General features: G+C 46.1%; 1 protein-coding gene across 4 annotated transcripts in view; it reads right to left on the bottom strand.

Annotated features, from left to right (window-relative positions):
- LOC125035474 (solute carrier family 4 member 11-like) overlaps window positions 1–26,504 on the bottom strand; it is a 501,018-nt gene that overhangs the window by 9,783 nt on the left and 464,731 nt on the right. For all 4 annotated transcript variants that reach the window (XM_047627920.1, XM_047627916.1, XM_047627918.1 and 1 more), the window contains 6 exons: window positions 10,234–10,443; window positions 9,343–9,547; window positions 8,833–8,946; window positions 5,018–5,224; window positions 4,446–4,716; window positions 3,918–4,024 (listed from right to left, as the gene is read on the bottom strand). In XM_047627920.1, coding sequence (XP_047483876.1) covers window positions 3,918–4,024; window positions 4,446–4,716; window positions 5,018–5,224; window positions 8,833–8,946; window positions 9,343–9,547; window positions 10,234–10,443 — 1,114 coding nt within the window. The remainder of the gene's footprint in view (window positions 1–3,917; window positions 4,025–4,445; window positions 4,717–5,017; window positions 5,225–8,832; window positions 8,947–9,342; window positions 9,548–10,233; window positions 10,444–26,504) is intronic.

Raw genomic sequence — 26,504 nt, 5'->3', positions numbered from 1 at the left:
ACATAAATAAAACGGAACTAAAGGGAAGATGTTTGATCACCTTCATTCACATGCGAATGTCACCATTTCGGGGTCGCTCTCTATTTCTCTCACTCTCTCACTCTCTCACTCTCTCACTCTCTATCACTCTCTCACTCACTCACTCTCTATCACTCTCTCACTCACTCACTCTCTATCACTCTCTCACTCACTCACTCTCTATCACTCTCTCACTCACTCACTCTCTATCACTCTCTCACTCACTCACTCTCTATCACTCTCTCACTCACTCACTCTCTATCACTCTCTCACTCACTCACTCTCTATCACTCTCTCACTCACTCACTCTCTATCACTCTCTCACTCACTCACTCTCTATCACTCTCTCACTCACTCACTCTCTATCACTCTCTCACTCACTCACTCTCTATCACTCTCTCACTCACTCACACTCTCTATCACTCTCTCACTCACTCACTCTCTATCACTCTCTCACTCACTCACTCTCTATCACTCTCTCACTCACTCACTCTCTATCACTCTCTCACTCACTCACTCTCTATCACTCTCTCACTCACTCACTCTCTATCACTCTCTCACTCACTCACTCTCTATCACTCTCTCACTCACTCACTCTCTATCACTCTCTCACTCACTCACTCTCTATCACTCTCTCACTCACTCACTCTCTATCACTCTCTCACTCACTCACTCTCTATCACTCTCTCACTCACTCACTCTCTATCACTCTCTCACTCACTCACTCTCTATCACTCTCTCACTCACTCACTCTCTATCACTCTCTCACTCACTCACTCTCTATCACTCTCTCACTCACTCACTCTCTATCACTCTCTCACTCACTCACTCTCTATCACTCTCTCACTCACTCACTCTCTATCACTCTCTCACTCACTCACTCTCTATCACTCTCTCACTCACTCACTCTCTATCACTCTCTCACTCACTCACTCTCTATCACTCTCTCACTCACTCACTCTCTATCACTCTCTCACTCACTCACTCTCTATCACTCTCTCACTCACTCACTCTCTATCACTCTCTCACTCACTCACTCTCTATCACTCTCTCACTCACTCACTCTCTATCACTCTCTCACTCACTCACTCTCTATCACTCTCTCACTCACTCACTCTCTATCACTCTCTCACTCACTCACTCTCTATCACTCTCTCACTCACTCACTCTCTATCACTCTCTCACTCACTCACTCTCTATCACTCTCTCACTCACTCACTCTCTATCACTCTCTCACTCACTCACTCTCTATCACTCTCTCACTCACTCACTCTCTATCACTCTCTCACTCACTCACTCTCTATCACTCTCTCACTCACTCACTCTCTATCACTCTCTCTCACTCACTCACTCTCTATCACTCTCTCACTCACTCACTCTCTATCACTCTCTCACTCACTCACTCTCTATCTATCTCTCTCTTCCACTCTCTATCTCTCTCTTTCACTCTCTATCTCTCTCTTCCCATCCTATCTCTCTCTTCCACTCTCTATCTCTCTCTTCCACTCTCTATCTCTCTCTTCCACTCTCTATCTCTCTCTTCCCATCCTATCTCTCTCTTCCACTCTCTATCTCTCTCTTCCACTCTCAATCTCTCTCTTCCCATCCTATCTCTCTCTTCCCATCCTATCTCTCTCTTCCACTCTCTATCTCTCTCTTCCACTCTCTATCTCTCTCTTCCACTCTCAATCTCTCTCTTCCCATCCTATCTCTCTCTTCCCATCCTATCTCTCTCTTCCCATCCTATCTCTCTCTTCCACTCTCTATCTCTCTCTTTCACTCTCTATCTCTCTCTTCCCATCCTATCTCTCTCTTCCACTCTCTATCTCTCTCTTCCACTCTCAATCTCTCTCTTCCACTCTCAATCTCTCTCTTCCACTCTCAATCTCTCTCTTCCACTCTCAACCTCTCTCTTCCACTCTCAACCTCTCTCTTCCACTCTCAACCTCTCTCTTCCACTCTCAATCTCTCTCTATCCGTCCAACTCACTCTTTATCTGTCTATCACTCTGTCTATCTCACTTTCATTCTGTCTATCTCATTTTCATTCTGTCTATCTCACTTTCATTCTGTCTATCTCACTTTCATTCTGTCTATCTCACTTTCATTCTGTCTATCTCACTTTCATTCTGTCTATCTCACTTTCATTCTGTCTATCTCACTTTCATTCTGTCTATCTCACTTTCATTCTGTCTATCTCACTTTCATTCTGTCTATCTCACTTTCATTCTGTCTATCTCACTTTCATTCTGTCTATCTCACTTTCATTCTGTCTATCTCACTTTCATTCTGTCTATCTCACTTTCATTCTGTCTATCTCACTTTCATTCTGTCTATCTCACTTTCATTCTGTCTATCTCACTTTCATTCTGTCTATCTCACTTTCTTTCTGTCTAAATCACTTTCTTTTTGTCTATCTCTCTGTCTATCTAACTCTTTATCAGCATATCACTCTCTATATGTGTATCTCATTCTCTATCTCTCTTACTAATAATGTAATGGAACTTCCTATGTACATATACTGGTGCAGGACGACTTTACAGAAAGATTACATTAAGAAAATATAAGTTACAAAAAAGGAAAATAACAAAAATGTGCAAAAAATTATTTACCCAAAAATACATAAAACAACTAAAGTTCTATCTTCTTCAGAATAAAGAAGAAAAACAAATAATGAAAAGCATCTTGTATTGTAAAGCATTGCATACAAAATTAGTAGTGGTTTGGTACAAGTACTTCAGTTACGAGTAAGCATGGAGTTCAGTCAAGTGTCTTGGTATATTTGCATTTCAGGTGATATATATGTATGTGTATATGTATATGTATATGTATATGTATATGTATATGTATATGTATATTTAAATGTATGTATATATATATATATATATATATATATATATATAATTATATATTTATATATAAATGTTATATAGTCACTTGCTTATTCTGAAAAGTATTACCGAAGCTTTACACTAAAGACGATACTATAGAGTCCATGTCAGTCAAGCTTCGCGGAATAGTAAAGTAAAGTCTGTTGTAAGGTTGATTCCTATCGAAACCGTTTGGCGTGGCTGTTACAAAGTGCTAGTATGTCGGTCTATGTTATGGTATTTACATAGTACTGATAGAATCCTAGTGTAAGGTGTAGTCCACGTCCTGGTTTTGTTCCAAGTCATAGCTCTATCCCTTCTTGGTTCTCTTCAGCCTTATTTCCCTTACTTCTATTCCTTCTCCTTCTCCTTCTCCTTCTCCTCCTCCTCCTTATTCCCTCCTCCTCGTCCTCAATCTCATTCCCCATCTAATCTTACTTCCTTCTCTCAATCCCTTCCCCTCCCCTACCTTTTCTCCTCCTATTCCCTCTCCTTCTCCTCAGCATTCCCCGTCTACTTCTACTTCTACTCTTCCCTTTTTTTCTTCTTCTTCCCATTACCTATTCCTTTTTATTCTTTTCTTCCTTATTGTTCTTCTCCTATCACCCCTCCCCATTACCTTCCATTTTACCTTTACATATTCCAACTACTATACATTACCCTCTACCATCGTTTCTCTTCATCTTATTCCTCCTGATAATCCTCGTCTTCTTCCTTGTCTCCCTCTTCATTATAGTCTACCTGTTCTTCTCTCCCCTTACCCCTCCACTTCCTACCTACTCCCACTGTACCCCCTCCATTAGCTATTCCCCTCTTCCTCTTCCTCGCTCTTCTCCCCCATCCCCTTCCTCCTCCTGTTCCCCTGCTTCCCATCTTCCTCCCCTCCTCCCTCCCTCCTTCCCCCTCCCTCTCTTCCTCCCCCCCAATCCCCCCACTCTTCCTCCTCTCCCTCATCCCCCTTTTTCTCCTCCTCACTCTCCTTCCCCTCTTCCGCCACCTCCTCCTCCTCGTCCTCCTTATAAGCACTCACGGTCGACGTCCCTGAAGATGTATGACCCGATGAAGGAGAGGACGATGACGGCCACCGGGAGCGCGTAGTCTGCTAAAGCCTCCCTCTTGTTGGCGTTCAGGTATGGTCTGGCGAGAACAGGGACATACGTTATGGGGATCTGTTTAGGCCGGCGGTAACATTAAATAAAGTGTAAAATTATGTTGGCTCGTGAGAAGCAAATAGGCGATAAGAGAAGAAAAATAAAATGGCAGGTGGGAAATTAATTGTCTTTTTTTGTTTTGATGTGATTTTTTTTGGCGAGACATTGAGAAGAGGGTTCGAATTGCAAGACATATAGAAAGGGGTTCGAACTGTGAGACATTTAGATGGGGATTCGAACTGCGAGACATTTAGATGGGGATTCGAACTGCGAGACATTTAGATGGGGATTCGAACTGCGAGACATTTAGATGGGGATTCGAACTGCGAGACATTTAGAAGGGGGTTCGAACTGCGAGACATTTACAAGAGGAAAAGAAATAAAACGAAGAGGAGAGAAGCACTTACGTCTTGTTGAAGTTGTACAGCATGACGCCGAGCCACAGTGTGCCGAACATGAGCAGAAGGTAGAGGATGGAGTTCTCACGCTTGCACACTTCGTCGACCAGCGTGAGGGTGGCGTTGGGGTCATGGTAAGGCCCTGATACTGTGGGCGTGTAGGCGTCAGAGTGATTTCCGAGGACGCTGTAGGCTGTCGCATTTAGGCTGGAGGTTTGGTTCAAGTCGGTGCTGTTGAGTCCGCCTTGGCATGCCGGACTGTAGTAGTTGGATTTGAAGTCTGTGGAGGGAGGCGGAGAGGGAGGGTTCGATTAAATGATTGCCAGGGGGCGGCTCGGCATTTGGGTCTCAAACTAATTTGCGTTACATGATTCTGGTGTCTTTCTTGCAAATAAGGTATGATGATAATAATTCGTGTGCAAATATGCCGGATAAAGCAATACATGAAAACGTAAAAAAGAAAAAAAATATCTGGATTAAGAAAAACTAAAACACCCATATAAAAAACCCGCGCCTAATAACCAACTAAATAAACAGCCGAAATAAACAGCCGAATAGGCAACACAACCAGGGCTCCTCACTCTTTCTGACGTCGTTGAAGGCATCGTTGCAGAAGGCGATGGAGATGAAGAGGGCGAAGATCTCCTCGGTGGACCGCGTGGACCAACGCATCAGCCGGGAGACGTCGAACAGCGAGTAGATCACCAAGAAGAGGCTGTTCCACAGTCCCACCGCGCAGTACATCGCGTTGAAGTCTAATTTGAAGTCATCGCAGATGTAGTATATAACTGCGGAGGGCAACGATAAGGTCAGGAAATGGCCGATAACATGGGCAAGATAAAGAGCGGGGGAAGACAAGTGCGCGTGGGGGAAAGGTCAGGAGGTTACGGAGGAAATCAGCTTTGTGTTAAAGCAGGGCTCCCGAACCCTCTTGGTCCTCTGTACCCGGGCACGGAAACAGGTTCCCAAGCATCCCCAAAAAATGTGGAAAGGGAATAATGGTTATATGGTGATCAATAAGAACTCGGTACATACTCAGTCTAATAGATGATTCTGCATTGTTGCCATCATCGATAGATTGACCTTCGTGAATCTATAAATATCTGTTCTATACACTATTCACACACATTGTTTTGGTAAAACATGTCATAACAATATACCAAAAACCAGGTATCAGTATTCATGTGATTAACCCTGTTTTTGACATGACGTTGCTACGCACAATTCTGCCAACACAGGAGCGCACGCAGTGGTTATACTTCGATACCCCTATGTACCTCAGGATAAGTACAAATGTACTCTAGGGGACAAATGTACCTAAACTTAGGAATTCTTTTACCTAACCACAGGGAGGGAGAACTGCGCACAAGGACATCCACGAACACTGACTTCGCAAGATGAGTCTGAGTGCCTGTGTGCCTTCCACCTTGCCCCCCCCCCCCCCCCTCGCTCACCCGCCGTCATCTCCCTGAAAGGCCCCTGGCCCTTTCCCGCAGTGCCAAGCGGTCAAATCACAGCCCTTCCCCCCAGCCGAACGACCTCTGTCAGCGGCCACACCGGCTTTTTAAGAGATATATAAAGAAAAAAAAAACCCCCTGGGAAATCCTGTTTTATGACCCCTTGTCTTAAAGCCCTCGTGTCTGGGCAGATCTTTGCGAAATGCTACTAGTAAAACCAATAACCAGAGGTTGATTTTTCTGCTTCATTCCAGGGGTTATTTAATTCAGTTTCATTGATAACCCACAGACGCACAAAAAATACACACACATACATACATGTATTTGTTTGTGTGTGTGTGAACGTGCGTGCGTGCATATACATACAAAAACAATACATATATAGGTACATGTATACATATGAATACATATACATACATATGTATATACATATATACATATAAATATACATATATACATATAAATATACATATATACATATAAATATACATATATACATATAAATATATATACATTATACACATATATACATATACATGTATACATATATACATATATAGACATATACATATATAGACACATACATGTATACATATATATACACATACATGTATACATATATATACACATACATGTATACATATATACATATACATGTATACATATATATACACATACATTTATACATATATATATACATATAGATGTATACATATAAATACACATATTCATGTATACACATATTTATATGTATACACATATATAAATATATACATACACATGTATACACATATATACATATATACATACACATATATACATACACATGTATACACATATATACATATAAACATACACATGTATACACATATTCATGTATACACGTATTCACGTATACACGTATACACGTATACACGTATACACGTATACACGTATACACGTATACACGTATACACGTATACACGTATACACGTATACACGTATACACGTATACACGTATACACGTATACACTTATACACTTATACACGTATACACGTATACACGTATACACGTATACACATATACACATATACACATATACACATATATATATATACACATATACATATACATATACATACACACACACACACACACACACACACACACACACACACACACACACACACACACACACACACACACACACACACACACACACACGTGTGTATGTATATATATTTATATATACACATATATATGAATAATATATATTATTATAATAAATATACACTAAATATTATATATATTATATATACACATGTTATACATGTACATACGTATACATATATACATATTTATAAATTTGTACATTTATGAATATGTACATTCATAAATATGTACATTTATGAATATATAGATATATAAATATACATATTCATAAATAAATAAATATATAAATAGATAGATAGATAAGAGAGAGAAAAAAAAATTGATTAAAAAAAAAAAAAAAAAGAGAATAATGTGCATGCCCTACAAAAGGCCAGGATAAGATGCTATAGCACCTATCCAGACTGGATGTTTCTTTCTATTTTTGCTGAGGGCTGTCAATCAAACATTGGTTATACATGCCTGGAGGGTTGTGCCATTGTGCTTACATTATTCACATATCATCTAGTTAGTTGGTTAAAAAAAAAAAAAAAAAAAAAACTAATCATATCGAAGATAAAACACTGTCTATAATATAATTGATGTAATCAATAAGTGCTGGTCTCTGGACAGTGCTGTTTGATCGACAGGATGCAGTTTTCGAGCAACAAAGTAAGTAACGTGTAAGATTATGCGACTTGAGTGCCTTGCACATTTTGCAGTGGTGATATGAGACCAGTTGTGTAAAGTTGCATTCTGTACATAATGTATAGTGTACTGATAGCCTATGCGTAGCCTCATTAGCGTAACCTGTTCTCTCCAGTGAGAGAGAGAGAGTGAGAGAGTGAAAGAGAGAGAGAGAGAGAGAGAGAGAGAGAGAGAGAGAGAGAGAGAGAGAGAGAGAGAGAGAGAGAGAGAGAGAGAGAGAGAGAGAGAGAGAGAGAGAGAGAGGGAGAGAGGGAGAGAGGGAGAGAGAGAGAGAGAGAGAGAGAGAGAGAGAGAGAGAGAGAGAGAGAGAGAGAGAGAGAGAGAGAGAGAGGGAGAGGGAGAGGGAGAGGGAGAGGGAGAGGGAGAGGGAGAGAGAGAGAGAGAGAGAGAGAGAGAGAGAGAGAGAGAGAGAGAGAGAGATAGAGATAGAGATAGAGATAGAGATAGAGATAGAGATAGAGATAGAGATAGAGAGAGAGAGAGATAGAGCGAGAGAGAGATAGAGAGAGAGGGAGAAAGAGATAGATATATAGATATATATATAGATAGATAGATAGATAGATAGTGTGAGAGAGAGAGAGAGAGAGAGAGAGAGAGAGAGAGAGAGAGAGAGAGAGAGAGAGAGAGAGAGAGAGAGAGAGAGAGAGAGAGATTAATACAGGCAGATAGAGGGAAATATAGATATATATAGATATAGATACAGATGGATAATAAATAGATAGATAGATAAAGATAGATAAAGATAGATAGATAAAGATAGATAGATAGATAGAGAGAGAGACAGAGGCGATTGTGTTTTTGTCTATAGTAATGTGTGTTGATATGAATGTGAACAACGTATGTATCCTACTAGTGTGTGGATAATTGCAGACTACAGTGTGGACGACGTGTTCACAGAAGCGTTTATATGAGTAAACAAGAGGAAAGTGTGGGTCCATAGTTCTGAATCCATTTAGTCGAGAACTTTACTATGTACAAGGGCAAAATTCTCGTAATTGAATCAGATTTCACCTGGTTTATGATGCAAGACCCCTTTGGGTCTGTGTCGGCAGCGGAGTTGGCTAAACTTACCCATTTTAGAGATCATTTACGAGTTACTTACTCTTTATATAGATGGCTAGCGGCGCCGTGGTCAGCTGCACCAGGAGAGGCTGACCCGAGAAGAGACCCCAGAATAACCCACCGATGACCTGACCTATGATGACCTTTTTAACGTCTGAAAAGGAATGGAAAAAGTTGGGAATTTATGGTCGACGCAAGAAATCAAACTCACATATATTGCTGTATGAAGTTGACGCTGGTATATAACATGGCTGTGTTCGAATGGTCTGAAAGTTCATTGATTTAACATTACATTTATGCTGCTATCTTTCTTATATACCCTTTCCTCCCTTCACCTTCGTTTTACACACTTCCCTTCTTCTCTTTTTACATCCTACCTCCACCTTCTCTCCTTCAACACTTCCTCTACCCTCTATCCCTCAAACCCTTCCCTCTCACCCTTTCCCTTGCTCCCCGTTACCCCTTACCAACTTATACCCACTTTGCTAACCCTGGTTCTCTTCCTCCCTTCGGCCCCCTCCCCATGCCCTCCCCCTTTCCCACGTCTTACCTATTTTCCCGTGGGTGTTGTGATCGTTGAGTACACCGAAGGCGATGGCGGGGAGGATGCAGGCGAAGTAGAGGAAGAAGGTGGTCGAGACGACCTTCTGCACCGTCTTGTGTCCCACGACGCCGTCCTTGTAGTCGGAGAGGTAGTGCGGCAACCGTCGCTCAAGGTCCTCTCGGAGACCGCGGGCGAACGAGCAGCGCTTTTGCTGTGGGAGGAGGAGGGGGGCGGGGGTTAGGTGGTACGGCTCCGGTGTATGGGCTCTGCGACAGGCTGGTCGCGGGCCACACGGCGTGCAGTGTCGCCGGCAGCCGCGTGGGTGGGACGCCGCAAATCAGGGTTTATTAGCGTGGCGTTGCACGAGGCTAAATGGCTCGCAGGCGACCGGAAAGGTCATAGTTCCCCGCGCCGCTGTCTGAAGACATTACGACGCCGCGCAACACAGGTCAAGGACGTCAAGGCACCATCGTGTTGCGCGGGCGGTTACGTCATGGGGCCAGGCAGTGCGAGGGCGTCGGGGAAGGGCGGCCGGCCATTACTCACAATCAGGGGGGTCGCCTTGGCTTTTTTCCCCAATTTCTTAAAAGTCCTCATTCACCAAAACGCACGCGGGCAGACCCTAGCAGATCAGCGTCTGACTCACAGTTTCTGGCCCATAAAGCCCTGTATCGGCGTCCGCGGCTGGAGATGCTATCCCCTGGATGCAGTGGGCGGCGTCTTCCGTTCGTGGCATGTCAGGCGGATATTGTTTATTTGATTTATGTCATGTGTTATTGGCTACTGCTATTGCCACGTCTATTACTGTTATTTCTGACGTCTACGATAGGACACAAATGTGATACATAGAGAAAACTATAAAAAAAACAAAAACAAAGAAGCGCTCACGGAACTTACGTATTCGAAATCATCCGACTTCTCGTGGTTCATCTCGATGCGCTTGTCGTTGCTGATCTGCTGCTCCTCAGCCAGCTCCTGCGAGTGCTTGATGATCAGCCTCTTGAAGTCCTCCTCCGTGGTCGCCTCCAGCAGCCTCTGTCGGAAGTCCATGTCGGCGAAGATGGTGGCGAAGGTTCGACCCGTCTCCAGGGAGTTCTTGGTGCCTTTCTGGGGGCGAGAGGGAGGAGAGGGGGGGGTCAGTGACATCGGGGAGCGTGTGAAAGGGCAAGATGAAGTGCCTGCGGACTTCAATCCTTCCCCGCCGGCTAATGCCACGCCACGCCGGCCCTCACGATCGCCGGAGGTGGCGCGGCCCGGAGTCGATATTTGTCCCCGGCCTTATCAGTATCGGGACTGGATCGCGTGAGAGGCCGGAACGCCGAGGCATCGATGGGAGATAAGTATGAAAGATCATATAACGAAATGCAGATTTGAAATAACAATAATAACAATAACTTCGCCTTTGCTCCCCTTCCTAAAACTCAAAGAAAAACAGAAAAGAAAAAGAAAGAACGAAAAGGAAAGAAAGAAAACAACAACAACAAGACATTGCAGGCAAATCTCTTCGCTTGAATGAAACACCGAATTGCACACTCCCCTCCTTCCCCCTCTTAAGCTTCGCCAGAAAATCATGCTGCAACATCGCCTCGTATGCTGCCTCGTTGCATCGCCACCTCGGCGAAGCAAACCGACGCTCTCGGAACATTCTGCTGTTGAATAGTTGATGTAATCTCTAAGACTGTCACTCCCCTCACTCCTCCATTCTACTCCCCTCATGCCCCTTTGCTCCCTCTTTGTCCTCTCAGCTCCCTCATCTCCCCTTTTCCCGTCTGCTCTCCCCACTCACCGAGTAAACAAGTAAACACTTTCAAACATCCTCAAATGTCTAACAGATCAGTTTGTCCGCCTGATTAATTTTCACACTCGTAACAGGACAAAAGAGAAAAAGAGAGAGAGAGAGAGAGAGAGAGAGAGAGAGAGAGAGAGAGAGAGAGAGAGAGAGAGAGAGAGAGAGAGAGAGAAAGAGAGAGAGAGAGGGGGGGGGGGGAGGAGAGGGAGAGGGAGAGGGAGAGGGAGAGGGAGAGGGAGAGGGAGAGACAGGAAAAGGGCAGAGGGAGGGAGGGAGAGGGAGGGGGCAGAGGAAGGGAGGGAGAGGGAGGGGGCAGAAGAAGGGAGGGAGAGGGAGGGGGCAGAGGAAGGGAGGGAGAGGGAGGGGGCAGAGGAAGGGCGTAAAGGTAGAAGAAGAATGGAGGATGAAAATAAGAGAAGCAGAAGAAAGAAAAATAAAAAGGAAACAGCAGTATGGGAGAAGAAAGGAAGAAGAAGAAGAAAAGGGAATAAGGAAAGAGAGAGAGAGAGAGAGAGAGAGAGAGAGAGAGAGAGAGAGAGAGAGAGAGAGAGAGAGAGAGAGAGAGAGAGAGAGAGAGAGAGAGAGAGAATGAGAGAGAAAGAGAATGAGAGAGAAATAGAAAGATAGAGAAATAGAAAGAGAGAGAAATAGAAAGAGAGAGAATGAGAAGAGACACACACAAAAAAAAACAACCCGGAAAATGGGAAGAGAAAGGAAGAAAGGGCATGCGGACAGACTGGAAGAAAGGGGAATCAGGGAAAAGAGGAAGAAAATGGGATAAGGAGAGAGAGAAGAGACGAGAGGGAGAGGCAGCGCGGTTACCTTGGACGCCTGCCCGCCCAGAGCTGGAACCTCACCAAAAGGTGGGGGGGGGGGGGGGGAGACGAAGGAAAGGGAAGGGAGGAAAGGTGAGAGAAAGAGGTCAGAAAAAGTGATACAAGAGGATAAAGAGAAAGGGAGAGGAAGGAGGGGGTAAATGGAAATAGACGAGAACTAAAGAGATGGAGGGAGGGAGGGAGGGAGGGGGAGGGGGAGGGGGAGGGAGAGGGAGAGAGGGAGAGGGAGAGGGAGAGGGAGAGGGAGAGGGAGAGGGAGAGGGAGAGGGAGAGGGAGAGGGAGAGGGAGAGGGAGAGGGAGAGGGAGAGAGGGAGAGGGAGAGGGAGAGGGAGAGGGAGGGAGGGAGGGAGAGAGAGAGAGAGAGAGAGAGAGAGAGAGAGAGAGAGAGAGAGAGAGAGAGAGAGAGAGAAAGGGAGGGAGAGGGAGAGGGAGAGGGAGAGGGAGAGGGAGGGGGAGAGGGAGAGGGAGAGGGAGGGGGAGAGGGAGAGGGAGAGGGAGGGGGAGAGGGAGAGGGAGAGGGAGGGGGAGAGCGAGCGAGCGAGCGAGCGAGAGAGAGAGAGAGAGAGAGAGAGAGAGAGAGAGAGAGAGAGAGAGAGAGAGAGAGAGAGAGAGAGAGAGCAAGAGAGAGTGAGAGCAAGAGAGAGAGAGAGCAAGAGAGAGAGAGAGAGAGAGAGCGAGAGAGAGAGAGAGAGAGAGCGAGAGAGTAGGGGAAGAGAAGGAACGGCGAAGACCGGTAAGAAGAAGATGCGAAAATTAACGAAAGAGAAAGAAGAAAAGAAGAGGAAGAAATAAGAACAGGAAACAAATAAATAAAGAAAATAAGAACGAAAGTGGAAAAAGAGTTATTGATGAAAACATCTCATGTAGTAAATATTTAATCAAAAGATATTGTGACTCAAGCAAGGTAAGTATATGTCTGATCAGATAATAATGATAATAATAATAGTAAGAATGATATTTATAATTATTCTAATAATAGTAATAATAACAGAAATAATGGTAATAATAATAATAATAATAATAATAATAATAATAATAATAATGATGATGATACTACTACTACTAAGAATAATGATAAACCAATAATACTAAAAAAAAAATGATTAGTGATAATACTAACATTACTAAATACAACAATCACAACAACAACATCAATACCATATTTTTTTTTTTTTTTTTATCTATCTATTCATTTATCATATCCCATTTTTTTGGTCATCGCGCATTATAACAAATTACAGTGCCCCGAGAAAACAACCCTAATGCGAAGATAATTCGAATCAGTACCAGTGCCAGGTGCAGAGGAGAGCCAGGGGAGAGCACATCGTCCTTACCTCCAGACTACAGTGCCCATGACGTCACGCGCTTGACAGTGACGTCATTCACACACAAGAAGTCCCGAAAAACAGCTTCCTTCTCGTGCATTCGGCGATTGCTCTTGCCATAAATAGGAGGAAGGAAGGAGGTGGGTAGGAGGGAGGGAGGAAGGAGGTGGGTAGGAGGGAGGAAGGAGGTGGGTAGGAGGGAGGAAGGAGGTGGGTAGGAGGGAGGAAGGAAGGAGGTGGGTAGGAGGGAGGAAGGAGGTGGGTAGGAGGGAGGAGGGAGGAAGGAGGTGGGTAGGAGGGAGGAAGGAGATGGGTAGGAGGGAGGAAGGAGGTGGGTAGGAGGGAGGAAGGAGGTGGATAGATCTAGGCAGGGAGAGAGCGAGGGAGGGAGGGGGAGGAGGAGAAAGATATGTAGGATGAGGAAGAGGTGGATGAGGTAGAAGAGGAGGTGGAGGAGGAGGAAGAGAGCGGGAGACGAATAGGGTACAGAAGAGAGAGGAGATAAAAAAAAAGGAGAGGAGAGAGAGAGAGAGAGAGAGAGAGAGAGAGAGAGAGAGAGAGAGAGAGAGAGAGAGAGAGAGAGAGAGAGAGAGAGAGAGAGAGAGAGAGAGAAAGATAGAAAGAGAGAAAGAAAGAGAAAGAGAAAGAGAAAGAGAGAAAAGAGAAAGAGAAATGGAAAGAGAGAGAAAAGAGAGAGAAAAGAGAAAGAAAGAGAGAAAGAGAAAAAGAGAGAAAGAAAGAGAGAAATAGATAGAAACAGAGAAACCCAGACTGACAGGTAGACAAAAATATACAATCAGACAAACAGAACGACAAACAGAGACAGACAGACAAGACAGTCAAAGTAAAAACACACTCCTCAAGAAAACCAGAAAAAAAAGGAAATCGGAAACACCTCAAGCAAACAAGCAAACAAACACACGTCTCGTTGACAAGGAATGCCATAAACCAACAGGATCTCAAAGAGGGAGAGGAAAGTAAACACGAAGAGGCGACAACACCCAAAGGGGAAGCAAACAGATAAATAACGAAGGAAGTAGGAGAAAACACAAACATCTTGACGAAGGAAGGGCACAGTATGGAAGGCGTATGGGAAGGAAAAAAACGAGGAGGAGGAGGAGGAGGAGGATGGAAGAGAAGGAGGATGAGGATTGAAGAGAAGGAGGAGGAGGAGGAGGATGGAAGAAAAGAGGAGGAGGGAGAGGATGGTAGAAAAGAGGAGGAGGAAGAGGATGGAAGAGAAGGAGGAGGAGGAAGAGGATGGAAGAAAGGAGAAGGAGGAAGAGGATGGAAAAAAGGAGGAGGAAGAGGATGGAAGAAAGAAGGAGGAGGAGGAGGAGGATGGAAGAAAGAAGGAGGAGGAGGAGGAGGATGGAAGAGAGGAGGAGGAGGAGGAGGATGGAAGAGAGGAGGAGAAGAGGAAGAGAAGGAGAAGAGAGCGGGAGGGAAGAGAAGGAGGTAGAGAAGGAGGAGAAGAAGGAGGAGGAGGAAGAGGAAGAGGAAGAGGAAGAGAAGGAGGAGGGAGAGGAAGAGAAGGAGGGGGAGAGAGGAGGAGAGAGTCAGAGAAAGAGATGAGGAAAGCAAGAGAGGAGGAGGAGGTAGGAGGAGAATGGAAGAGAAGAGGAGGAGGATGAAGGGAGGGAGGAGGAGACTGGAAGTGAGAAGGAGGAGGAGCAGAGGAGGAGTGAGGGAGCAAAGGAAGAGAAGGAGGAGGAGGAGAAGGAGAGGAAGGAGAAGGAGGATGAGGAAGGAGAGGAGAGGAAGAGAATATGAGGAGGGGGAGGAGGGGGTGAGGGGGTAGAGGAGGAGAGAAGAGGGAGGAAGGTAGAAGGAAGGTGTGAAGGAGTGGTAGTGGTAGAGGAGAGAGACTAATGAAGAAAAGTGGTGATGTGTTTGTTGTTATGTGTTTGTTGGGGGTGGGTATGAGTGGGTGGGTGTGTAGGGTGGTTGTGGGATGTGTGAGGGTGAGGGGTGTGGGTTGTGTAGTGTGTGTGTGTGTTGTGTGGTGTGGTGTGGGTGTGGTGGGTGTGTGTGTGTGTGTGTGTGTGTGTGTGTGTGTGTTGTGTGTGTGTGTGGTGTGTGTGTGTGTGAGTGAGTGTGTGGGTTGTGTGGGGGGTGGTGTTGGGTGTGTTGGTTGGTTGTTGGGGGGGGGGGGTGTGGAGTGTGTTTGAGGAGTGTTGAGGTGTAAGTATTGGGATGTATAGTTATATAGGGTGTGGTGTGGGGGGTGGGGTTGTGTGGGGTGTGGGTTGGGTGGGGGGGGTGTTATTGGGTAGTATGGTGGGGGGGGTTAGGTGGGTGAGATAGAAGGAGAGAAGAATAGATTAAAGATGAAAGATGGTGATGTGGTTGTTAAATATATGGTAGTTTGGTGTTTTTTTTTTAATTTGTAGATTGTTTGTGTTGTGTGTATTTGGAGGGGTTGTAGTTGTTGGGGTATGTTTGTTTTTTTTTGTTTAGTGATAATATTGATTTGGTTAGTGGTATGGTGTGTTTTGTTATGTTTGTATTTTTATTTTTTAAGGTAGTTTGGATTTTAGTTAGGTTGTTATGGGTGTTGTGGAATGGATTTGGGTTAGTTGGGGGTTGGGAGTGGGTTATTATTATTTGTTTATTGGTAAGTGGGTGTTTTTGTTTGGGATAGTTTGGATGGTGTTTGATGATGATAGATGTTTTTAGTTTTATTTTGTTGGTTAATGTTGTTGTAGTGTTATGTATTATTAATTATTAAGGAGAGTAAAAAGGGAAAGAAAATACAAGAAATGAACAGGAGAAAAAATCGACAGACGAAAGCACGGAAATGTCGTGCCCGAGAAACGGAGACCCCTCCCGTGCCAAAACCCGTTGGCCTACCCAGGTCCATGAGCAAATGCTAGGAGTATAGCATAGGTGAAGCAGAGGACAGCACAATAAACGTTGAAGATTAACTAAAAAACAATAATGGCAAGTCTGGAATCATAACAAGGAAGAAAAAAATATATAGACGGAGGCAATCATACATAAGAAGAACAAAGATTAAATAAAAAGAATATACAAAGAGGAGATATACTAAACAACAACATTAAGCCAAGTCAAAGGAAATCGAAAATGTTAACGAATGGAGCCAAAAATAAGACTTTCGCCTTGACGGTTCCTCCCTGACGCAGTCCCCCCTCCTTCTATCTACTCCGTGCATCTCTCGTCGCGACACCATCTCAGGACCAAATTGCCCCCCTTGTGTTCCCGGCCCGACTTCACCCTGGCCACTCCCGCCCTAACCGTGTATTGTTGGAATCTCGGTGGCACCAGCTACCCCCCTCCACAGGCCCGGCGCGCCAGGGAACGCACGCACGCCGACTCGAACGCACTGGGGACGCAGCTCCGGCTAGGAGGCTCGCCCGCCTAACCGTCATGACGCCTCCAAAGCTTGCGGTCTATATACACTATGTCATAGACACAACGGCCTTACAGTGGCTCACAAATACCGTGCTGCGGAAATGGCGACCGAGCCGACACTAAGACGGCCACGATGCCTCCCCCCCCCTCCACGTATAGAGATGGGGGAACGTCTGTTGACCATAGTGATCACCGAGAACGTACACAATGGATGCCGAAGGAAAACAACAACAAAATACAAATGAAGAAAATGTATGAATCTACGAAGGTTAGGATTTGCGAAGTAATGGGATAAGGGGGGCGGGTAGGGGGGTGGGTTAGCCACGCAGGTATTTATCGAGCTCCTGGAGGATACGCCGCCTCAGCCGACAATGATGGCCAATACCAAACGGGCGGGCACGCACACGGCGGGGCGAGTAAACGCCTCCACTGAAAATACCGACCCACTCTTAAAAAACTTTTCTAGACCAAACCTCTCCAGCAACCTGTCTCCACAAACGCTTGGGGTGAATGCCTTAGGCAACTAAACACAGGAAATACACAGGCAACTTGCGAGTGGGGGGGAGGAGAAAAGAGTGAACACACCAATTTGCCCGCCTAAAAACAGTCTCCTGAGGCAAACCTACAGAATACAAAAAAAGACGAATAAATCAGGTCGCAGCCCAGGATGGCTGGGTCAAAAACTACTATACCGGAGTCACCGATGACTTTTTCCCTACCCAGCCACAACTACCCTCCACCGCAGCAATCTTTCCATCGAAACTTCATCCTCTCACGTCAGTATCCAAGTTATTCCATCGGCAATCGTTCATAAACACTACATCGTCGATAAACCGTCCACCGTTGCGAACGGCGCGAAGGACCACGCCTTCCGTCAGCGCAGGGGGGCGACGAGCGGGTCGACGAACCCTCCAAATTCATGCATATAGGAAGGAGGCTGAAGAAGATCGATGATGTCAAAGGGTAAGGGAAGGGGGCCTACAGAGGGATAGTGTAAATCATAATAATACAAAAGTGCAAAACAGATGACCGCCGTACGGAAAAAAACAGGGGCAAGGGGCAGAATCTATGAGAAAAGAGAATGCAACTGACAAGGCGGAAATAGAAAGGAGATTGAAGGGAAGGCGGGGAAGAAATATGTAGGGGGGGAGGAAAATAAGGGATGGGGAAGAAGTGTAGAGAGCTATCTAGGGGGGGGGGGGGGGGGGGGGGAGGGGGGAGGTGGTATTCTGCGTAGAATGGACTGGTGAAGATAACATATAGTGGTTGACCATAAATTAGTATAGAATGAAGAGAAAAATAAAAGGAGAGAAGCCAAACAAAAAAAATACAAGCAATCAATCGACTCCATATCGAAAAATTAGAGAAGACCGCTGGGGGCGGGGGGGGGGGTGGGCGGGGGAGGGGGGCGTGTCATGACGGACCGCACACTATCGTCTCCTCGGGACAACCTATCGCGTCGATCTCCGGCACAAACCGAAACGAACAAGCGTATAAGCACCAAGTGAAAGAAGTTTGATAAAGTAATCCTCAGATCGGAGGCTTAAAACGTCTAAATCAACCTCTACAGGACGCAACTAAACTATAGTACAGACTAAGTCTTATAATCAGAAACTAATCCTGCCACCAACAGCCCGATCCCTAGCTACTGCTATAACACTATGCACCGCTCAAAAACCCAGAGCGGACCAGCAGAGAGTGCTCGCAAGGGCCGACACGACCAGCGTCCCCCTGATGTGGCAAAGTCTGTGCGTCAGGGGGAACAAGGTAACTTTGTACCTAGGCGTGAAAACCGATTTGCGGATGCACCTTGTATTGACTCCCACGACTTAACTTGCTGCCGCTTACCGGCTGCTCGTAAAAATGTATCGGAGTAGTGTTCCTAATCCGGGGCGGCGGGGGATCCCGGCTGGCTGAGTATTATATGAGCGCAGATGCCCCCTTGTCCAAACCACTCACGGCTCAATCCCAAAGAATGATAAGCTCACCCCGGCGCCACATGGAGCCAAGAGACGAATGCAAACAGACCCACACTCCTCCTTCTTACCACAAAGTAGATGCTGTCGACCGTTCCTAAAGCGATGGCCGCACATAGATAAGCGTAACGGCCCCCCTTCGTCGCTCTATAACAAGGTCTAGTCAGAAACTCATACACTACGTGCCTCTGTCTGAAACGGTTCAATATGAGCTGCTCAGGCCACGTCTCCCCGACCGCCCATAATCCTAAGAGCCTCACCCTGCAACACTGGCCTAATTCCAAACAAGTTTACAGACCAAGGGCTAGGAAAATACATAACGACACAATGTAGAGGGGGGGGGGGGGGGGGGGGGGATCATATAATAAGGAGAAGGGGGGGGTGGAAGAAGTCGGCTAAAAGACGAGGGAGGGGGGGAACCGGTTGAGCAAAATGGTATAAGTGTTGGGGGGTTGTTGTAGAGGGATTTAAGGGTGTAAGAACTTATAAAGAAGAAATGGTGAATGAAAATAAATTGTAATATATTAGATGAAACAAAAAATAAAAAAAAAAATACAAGGAGGTGCGTAGAGACAGCTACAAGATCAAATAAGTATCCTGCTCCCAGGCCCCTTCCCCCCTCCCCCTCCAGGGCGAGGCTGAAGGGCCGACGCGACTCCCCTCCTACAGTCACCCTCTTGTGCAAGAGTGGCGCTCTCGCGGGCTCCGCACTTGACCCTTTCCGTCTTCCGTTGGCCAAACCAAAAACGTTTAGGGGACGTTCCACTGCGGGCGTTCTGGAATCATGTGTCTGAAAGACCTTAAGAAACAGTTTAAAATACATAGAAATCGCAACGAAAGGGAAAAAGAGAAGTGATGGACATAAATTACAAGTGAATACGAGTACAAGAAGTTACGAGGCACACCTCATAAGAAAAAAAACCAGATTTTACAAATCCGCAAAATAAACATTGCAAAGGAAAGAATTAGGATCAGTGAAATTAAAAACAACGTGAGAGGATAATAAAAAAAAGATAAAGATAAGAGCTAAAAATCAAAACTATAAAAAAATAGGAAAGACTAGAAGAGCTGAGAGATGCTAAAACATTGACAAAGGAATGGATAAAATAAAAGGAGGTTGTATAGATTAAAAAAGTTAAGAAAAAAAAATAACGAGCTATACTAGACAAAATCAATTATAGAAACAAAAAATACGTAAGACTAAACTAAAGAAGTATTTACTCATAATAAAGTAACGGATATAAAAGAAATACAAAAGAGAGAAAAGAAAAGACAGCTCGCCTCACTATACAAATAAAGAAAAGTATAATTAAAAAGCACAGGGGATAAAGTTCCAAAAGAATAAACGTGGGAAGAGAGCATAAAAACCAAAAATGTGCGACGCGTTATAAAACATATCGAATACCCATTATAGAGCCAAAGAATTAGAAGGCAACAATATCCTCACCCGACAACGCATGTACTCCACCAGCGCATCCCAAAAACCCCCCCCGCCTATCACTGATTTCCCCGGCGCGACAACAGCAAACTTTAAAAACCCCCTGGTCTAGCTGCTCACCAAGGCCCCACCGACAAATGGAACGTTGTAAGAAGAAAACTGAAATGCGTGAAAATACCTCCGAAAAAGCACATAAAATCAAACAGCGGAACCCCACTCAATACCTCCACATCACACGGTTCGATTATATTAAACACTTAGTCCTGTTACCAGGTAATGCACACCCAACACGCAAGTACCCCCGCACTGACCATACGCGGCCCCCTCGGGGTCTCGGCAAGCAACAGGAAAGAGTCGAGCTCTCTCAACTCCCACCGAATTGGGTATACGTTCTAGGTTCGCGACCACCTCCTCCTCAACAAAAGCATTGGAAAGGAACGACATATTCCGCAGGCGGGGGGGCAGGGGTGGTCTCACAATTTGAGTGCGGTAATGCCGAACTCTTCTACAAACTGGACGGTTCGCGCAACCCCCCGCACATACGTGCATCGATAAGCTTACAGTCAGGATAGATATCATATGACGGCAAGGCCAACTAAAGGGCGGTATTATAATATAACAAACGACTAACCTTCCCCTCCCCGCCCTCCCAGCTTCGCCTTGGCACAACTTCCCACCTATTCCTCGAAAGACCTCGCTCTCCGCATTAGACTTCACTCTTTGGCCTCATTTTCGCGTTGGGCTTCTTAGAATAAGAAAACAATAAAAAAAAAAATTTTATTGTCATATTGGGTTCTTTGTAATTTGTCTTAATATGTTTGATATGTTATCTGTTTCATCATATTTCCACTTCGTCTTTTTTTTTTTTTTTGGGGGGGGGTTTGTTTGTCTCTCTTTTTCCTTTCTTTTTTTTCGCCCGTTTCTTAGTGCTTTAGGTCTTTTCCACATTCTCTTTTCCTTTATTCCTCTCTTCCTTTTCCTCCTCCGCTTTTCGCTTTTTCTTGCTCCCCCCCCTTCTCCATTTTCCCCTTACTTCCCCTTCCCCCTCCCCTCCCCCCTCCCCCTCCCCTTCTACCCCTCTCCTCTCCCCCCATTCTCTTTCCCCTTCGCCGCTCTTCGCTCTTTCTTATTCTCCCCCTCCCTCTTCCTCTCCCTTCTCTCTTCTTTCCCTTATTACCCCTTTCCTCCCCCCCCCCCTTCCCCCTTCTCTCCTCCTTCTCTTCTTCCCCTTACTACTCCTTTTCCTTCTCCTCCTCCCCTTTTCGCCTCTTCCTCCTCTTCCTCTGCCTTGACTAACCCAGTTCCTACGCCCACTTCGAGAACATTCCGATAAATTTCGAGACAGATCTCGCTCCTGGAATCAATAAAGACGAAGATGGAGGCAGCCAGAGGTGAAACCCTCTCCCCCCTCTCCCCTTCTTCGCTTATTCCCTTTCTCTCCTCCTCTTTCTTCTCTTCTCCCTCTCTTCCCTCCTTTCTTCATCTAATCCTCTCCCCTTCGCTCCCCAAGTATTGCATCATCCCATCGCCCTCTCTTCCTCCTCCTAAAACCCCATTTTCACGATTTTCCCTACTGCTCCTCTTTATCATATTTTCCCTCTTCCGATATCCCTTCCCTAACCCAAGGTCTAAATTACCATACTGTATAGTGCACCATAAATGTCCGTCTCCTTCTACACACACGTAAGTCAAAAACGGACAAAAAAGGTTTCATCATCATCACAGCGACATCACGTGACCTGGTTCGCAAAACTGACGCTCATGACCCGTGATGTTGGGCTAACGTCAAGGTCATTAGGGCGGAAGAGGTCATCACGAAATGACAGCATGACCTCCTCAACGCGAGACGAAATCACCACACGGCTGAACGGTCATCACTCGGAGGCTCGGGGCCCATAACACGCGGGAAAGGGTGATGGTGATGATGTGAGGGGGGGGGGGGGGGAAGGAAGGAAGAAGGGGGAGGGGGGAAAGGAAGGAAGAAGAGGGAGGGGGGGAAAGGAAGGAAGAAGAGGGAGGGGGAGAGAGGAAGAGGGAGAACAAGGAGGGAAGAGGAAACATGAGGACGAAGGAGAAAGGAGTCAGACGGATGTCAGAAAGAAGCATACAGAAAAGAAGGAAAGTGAGAGAAGAGAGAAAGAAGACTAAAGAGGCACGAAGGACAATTGGGATGTAGAAAAGGGTGCAAGAATAGGGGGAAAGGGAAGTGGGAGGGAGAAGGAAAAAGAGGTAGGGAGGGAAAAGGAGAAAGAGGTAGGGAGAGAGGAGACGGGTCGATTACCTCTAGACACCTTACCTACGTCATAAACCTCAAAGACCAACACAACCACAACAAAAACAAAAACAAAATCAACAACAACAACAACAAAAATAACAACGAATACGGGACACGACAGCAAAATTTTAGAGAAGCTAAAAAAAATATTTTGTTTCGGGATGGACACTGATTTGAAACCCGGGGTTTTTCATAAATGTTTTTTCTTTTTAAATAAAGTAATACAGGGTCTTTCGAAGGGGGGGGAAGGCAGGGTGAGAGGAAGGAAGAAAGGAGAAGGAGGAGGAGGAGGGAGGAGGGGGGGAGGGGGGGGGGGGGGTGGGGGGGGGGGGGGGGGGGGGAGGGGGTGGGGAGGGGGGGGAAGGGAAAAAAGAGGTGGAAAGGGGAAGGGGGGGGGGGGGGGGAAAGGGGGTGGGTGGGGTTGGGGGGGGGGGGGGGGGGTGGGGTGGAGGGGGGAAGGGGTGGGGGTGGGGGGGAGGGTGGGGGGGGGAGGGGGGGAGGGGGAAAAAATTTTTGGGGAAAGGGAGGAGGGGGAAAGAAAGGAGGAGGGGGGGGGAGGGAAAAAAGGGGAGAGGGGGGGTGGGGGGGTTGGGGGAGGGGGGTGGAGGGGGGGGGAGGGGGAGGGTGGGGAGGGGAGGGGAGGAGGGGGGAGGAGGAGGAGGAGGGGGGAGGAGGAGGAGGGGGGGGGGGGATGGGGAGTGGGGAGAGGGGTGGAGTTGGAGGGGGAGGTGGGGGGGGGGTTGGGGTGGGAAAAGGGGGGGGATGAGGGGTTGGGAGAAAGGGGGAGGAGGGAAGGGGGGAAAGGGAGGTGGGGAGGGGAGGGGGGGAGGGGGAAAAGGGGAGGGAAGGAAGGGTTGGGGAGGGAGTTGGTTTTGATTGAGGGTGGGGGGGAGGGGGAAAGAAAGGGGGGGTTGGGGAGGGGGGAGGGGAGGAGGAGGAGGGTGAGGAGGAGGGGGAGGAGGGGAGGAGGTGGGGAGGAGGAGGGGAAAAGGGTGAAGATAAAAGAAAGGAGGATGTGGGAAAAGAAAAGGGGAGGATAGGGGTGATGTGGAGAGTAAGAGATGGGATAGGACAAAGGGAAGTAGGATGAGAGGAAAAGAAAATAAAAGGGAAGGAACTTCCCGTATTGATAGCCCTTAAATGGATAAATAAAAGAAAGAGTGAATTAAAATACGAAATAAGCGTGCATAACTACGGAAAGAGCAAAAGGGGAGAGAAAGCAGAGGCAAGAAAACAGAAAAGAGAATAGGGGAGGGGGAGGGGGAGGAGGAGGATGATAAGGAGGAGGAGGGGGGGAGGAGGGGGGGGAGGAGGATAAGGAGAGGGGGGGGGGGGGAGGGGGAGGGGGAGGAGGAGGAGGAGGAGGGGAAGAAGGGGGGGGAAAAAAGGAGAAAGGGGGAGGAGTGGAGGAGAAGGAGGAAAAGGAGAAGGAGGAAGAGGTGGAAAGGTGAGGGAGGGGAGGGGAAAGGAGAGTAGGAGTAGAGAAGGAGGAGAAGGAGAAAGGGTAGGAGGAGATGGGGGGGGGAGGAGGGATAGAGCCGCAGACGCACAAAAAAAGAGTAGGAGGACTATTCCTCAATGTTTATTGGGGATTTGATCTTTATGGCATAGTTATTTCATTGTGAATTAGGGACGGCGGGCGACTGCTGGCCTCGTGACGCCGGAACATCAACAGGACAAAGGCAGGAGAGAGAGAGAGAGAGGAAAAGAGAGAGAGAAGAGAGAGAGAGAGAGAGAGAGAGAGAGAGAGAGAGAGAGAGAGGAGAGAGAGAGAGAAAAGAAAAAGGGTAACGTGGGAGAATGGGGAAAAGGGGGGAAAAGAAGGATAACATAGATGGGTGAGGGAGGAATTTTCAGCGAAACTAGGCTTACTAAAGGGGTGAGGTAATAATGTAGCGGTGCTTAGAGGAAGTCCTGACACACGTGGCTTAACTCGGTTCCCTTTTGGGCCCCTTTGGTGTCTGGGTTTGGGCTTATTTTGGGGGCCCCTTTTTTTTTAAAATCTTTTTGGGGCCTCTCTCTGGGTTTCTCTCTCCCTTTCTCCCTCTTTTTCTCTCTCGGTTTCTCTCTTCCTTTCTCTCTCTCTCTCTCTCTCTCTCTCTCTCTCTCTCTCTCTCTCTCTCTCTCTCTCTCTCTCTAGGTTTCTCTCTCTCTCTCTCTCTAGGTTTCTCTCTTCCTTTCTCTCTCTCTCTCTCTAGGTTTCTCTCTTCCTTTCTCTCTCTCTCTCTCTAGGTTTCTCTCTTCCTTTCTCTCTCTCTCTCTCTCTCTCTCTAGGTTTCTCTCTCCCTTTCTCTCTCTCTCTCTCTCTCTCTCTCTCTCTCTCTCTCTCTCTCTCTCTCTCTCTCTCTCTCTCTCTCTCTCTTCCTTTCTCTCTCTCTTTTCCTTTCTCTCTCTCTCTTCCTTTCTCTCTCTCTCTCTCTCTCTCTAGGTTTCTCTCTCCCTTTCTCCCTCTCCCTCTCCCTTCCTCCCCCCCCCCCTCTCTCTCTCTCTCTCTCTCTCTCTCTCTCTCTCTCTCTCTCTCTCTCTCTCTCTCTCTCTCTCTCTCTCTCTTCCTTTCTCTCTCTCTCTTCCTTTCTCTCTCTCTCTCTCTCTCTAGGTTTCTCTCTCCCTCCCTCCCCCCCCCTCTCTCTCTCTCTCTCTCTAGGTTTCTCTCTTCCTTTCTCTCTCTCTCTCTCTCTCTCTCTAGGTTTCTCTCTCCCTTTCTCTCTCTCTCTCTCTCTCTCTCTCTCTCTCTCTCTCTCTCTCTCTCTCTCTCTCTCTCTCTCTCTCTCTCTCTCTCTCTCTCTCTTCCTTTCTCTCTCTCTTTTCCTTTCTCTCTCTCTCTTCCTTTCTCTCTCTCTCTTCCTTTCTCTCTCTCTCTCTCTCTCTCTAGGTTTCTCTCTCCCTTTCTCCCTCTCCCTCTCCCTCCCCCCCCCCCCCCCTCTCTCTCTCTCTCTCTCTCTCTCTCTCTCTCTCTCTCTCTCTCTCTCTCTCTCTCTCTCTCTCTCTCTCTCTCTCTCTCTTCCTTTCTCTCTCTCTCTTCCTTTCTCTCTCTCTCTCTCTCTCTAGGTTTCTCTCTCCCTTCCTCCCCCCCCCTCTCTCTCTCTCTCTCTCTCTCTCTCTCTGTGTGTGTCTTCCTCTCTCTTCCTCTTCCTCTCTCATCACTCTCCTTTACTTTTTCACCCTTTCTCCCTTTTATTTTCACTCTTCCAATGATTTTTAACCCTTTCTTCAAATTATAAAAATAATGAATAATAACAACAACAATACCAGCAATAACAACACTAATATCAATAATAACAATACCATCAATAACAAAATAATAATAACAATTAAGTAATAGCAATAATAATAACAACAATAACAACCTTAATAACCGTAACAACAATAATAATAATAGCAATAATAATAACAGTAAGAATAAAAACACCAACAGTAATAATACTAATAACACCAATACTACTACTAATAATAACAAGAATGATCATAAAATCGACGAAAAAACCCGGGCCGCCCCTAAAATCGGGCGGGCCGCACCAGGCTCGCCCATCCTGCTATCAGAATTAGCAATATTAGTAGGTGACACGACCAGCCTCCTACGCCGTCCTCTCCGTGTCCTTATACCGGGCCCTTATCTTCTCCTTATCCTTTTATTGGCTCTGTTCATCGCCTTGTATTGGTTCTGGGTCTGGTATTCTTCTTTATCTTTTATGCTATCTCATTTTTTTTTTTTTTTTTTTTGGCTCTTCCCCCTTATACTGGGTCTTTTAAGCCTTATCTTTGGGCTTTTCTCTCCTCATCCTTATGATGGACCTCTCTTTCTCCTCATCCTTATACTACGTCATCGTTTTTCCTTATCTTTATACCCTTCTCCTCATCTCATCCTTAAACTGAGCCTACTTTTCTCCTCATCCTTATATTTCGTTTCTTATCATCCTTATACTGCCCCTCGTCTCCTCACCCTTAAACTGGGATTTCTTTTTCTCCTCATTCTTACACCGAGTTATCGTTTCGCCTCATTCTTCTCCTTTCACCCCCACCCCCCCCTTTCCCCCTCATGCTTATACTCTCCTCATCATTTTTTCTGGAATCTTCCTCATCTCATATCAAGTGAAGCTGAGAATCTGTGTTTTGTTGGATTTCAATATATTTCTCTTGTATTAATATATATATA

The sequence above is a fragment of the Penaeus chinensis genome, chromosome 19 (assembly GCF_019202785.1).
Source record: "Penaeus chinensis breed Huanghai No. 1 chromosome 19, ASM1920278v2, whole genome shotgun sequence".
Taxonomy (NCBI): Eukaryota; Metazoa; Arthropoda; class Malacostraca; order Decapoda; family Penaeidae; genus Penaeus; species Penaeus chinensis.
The sequence above is the reverse complement of the archived record's forward strand: the minus strand, read 5'-3'. Positions and strand labels throughout refer to the sequence as shown.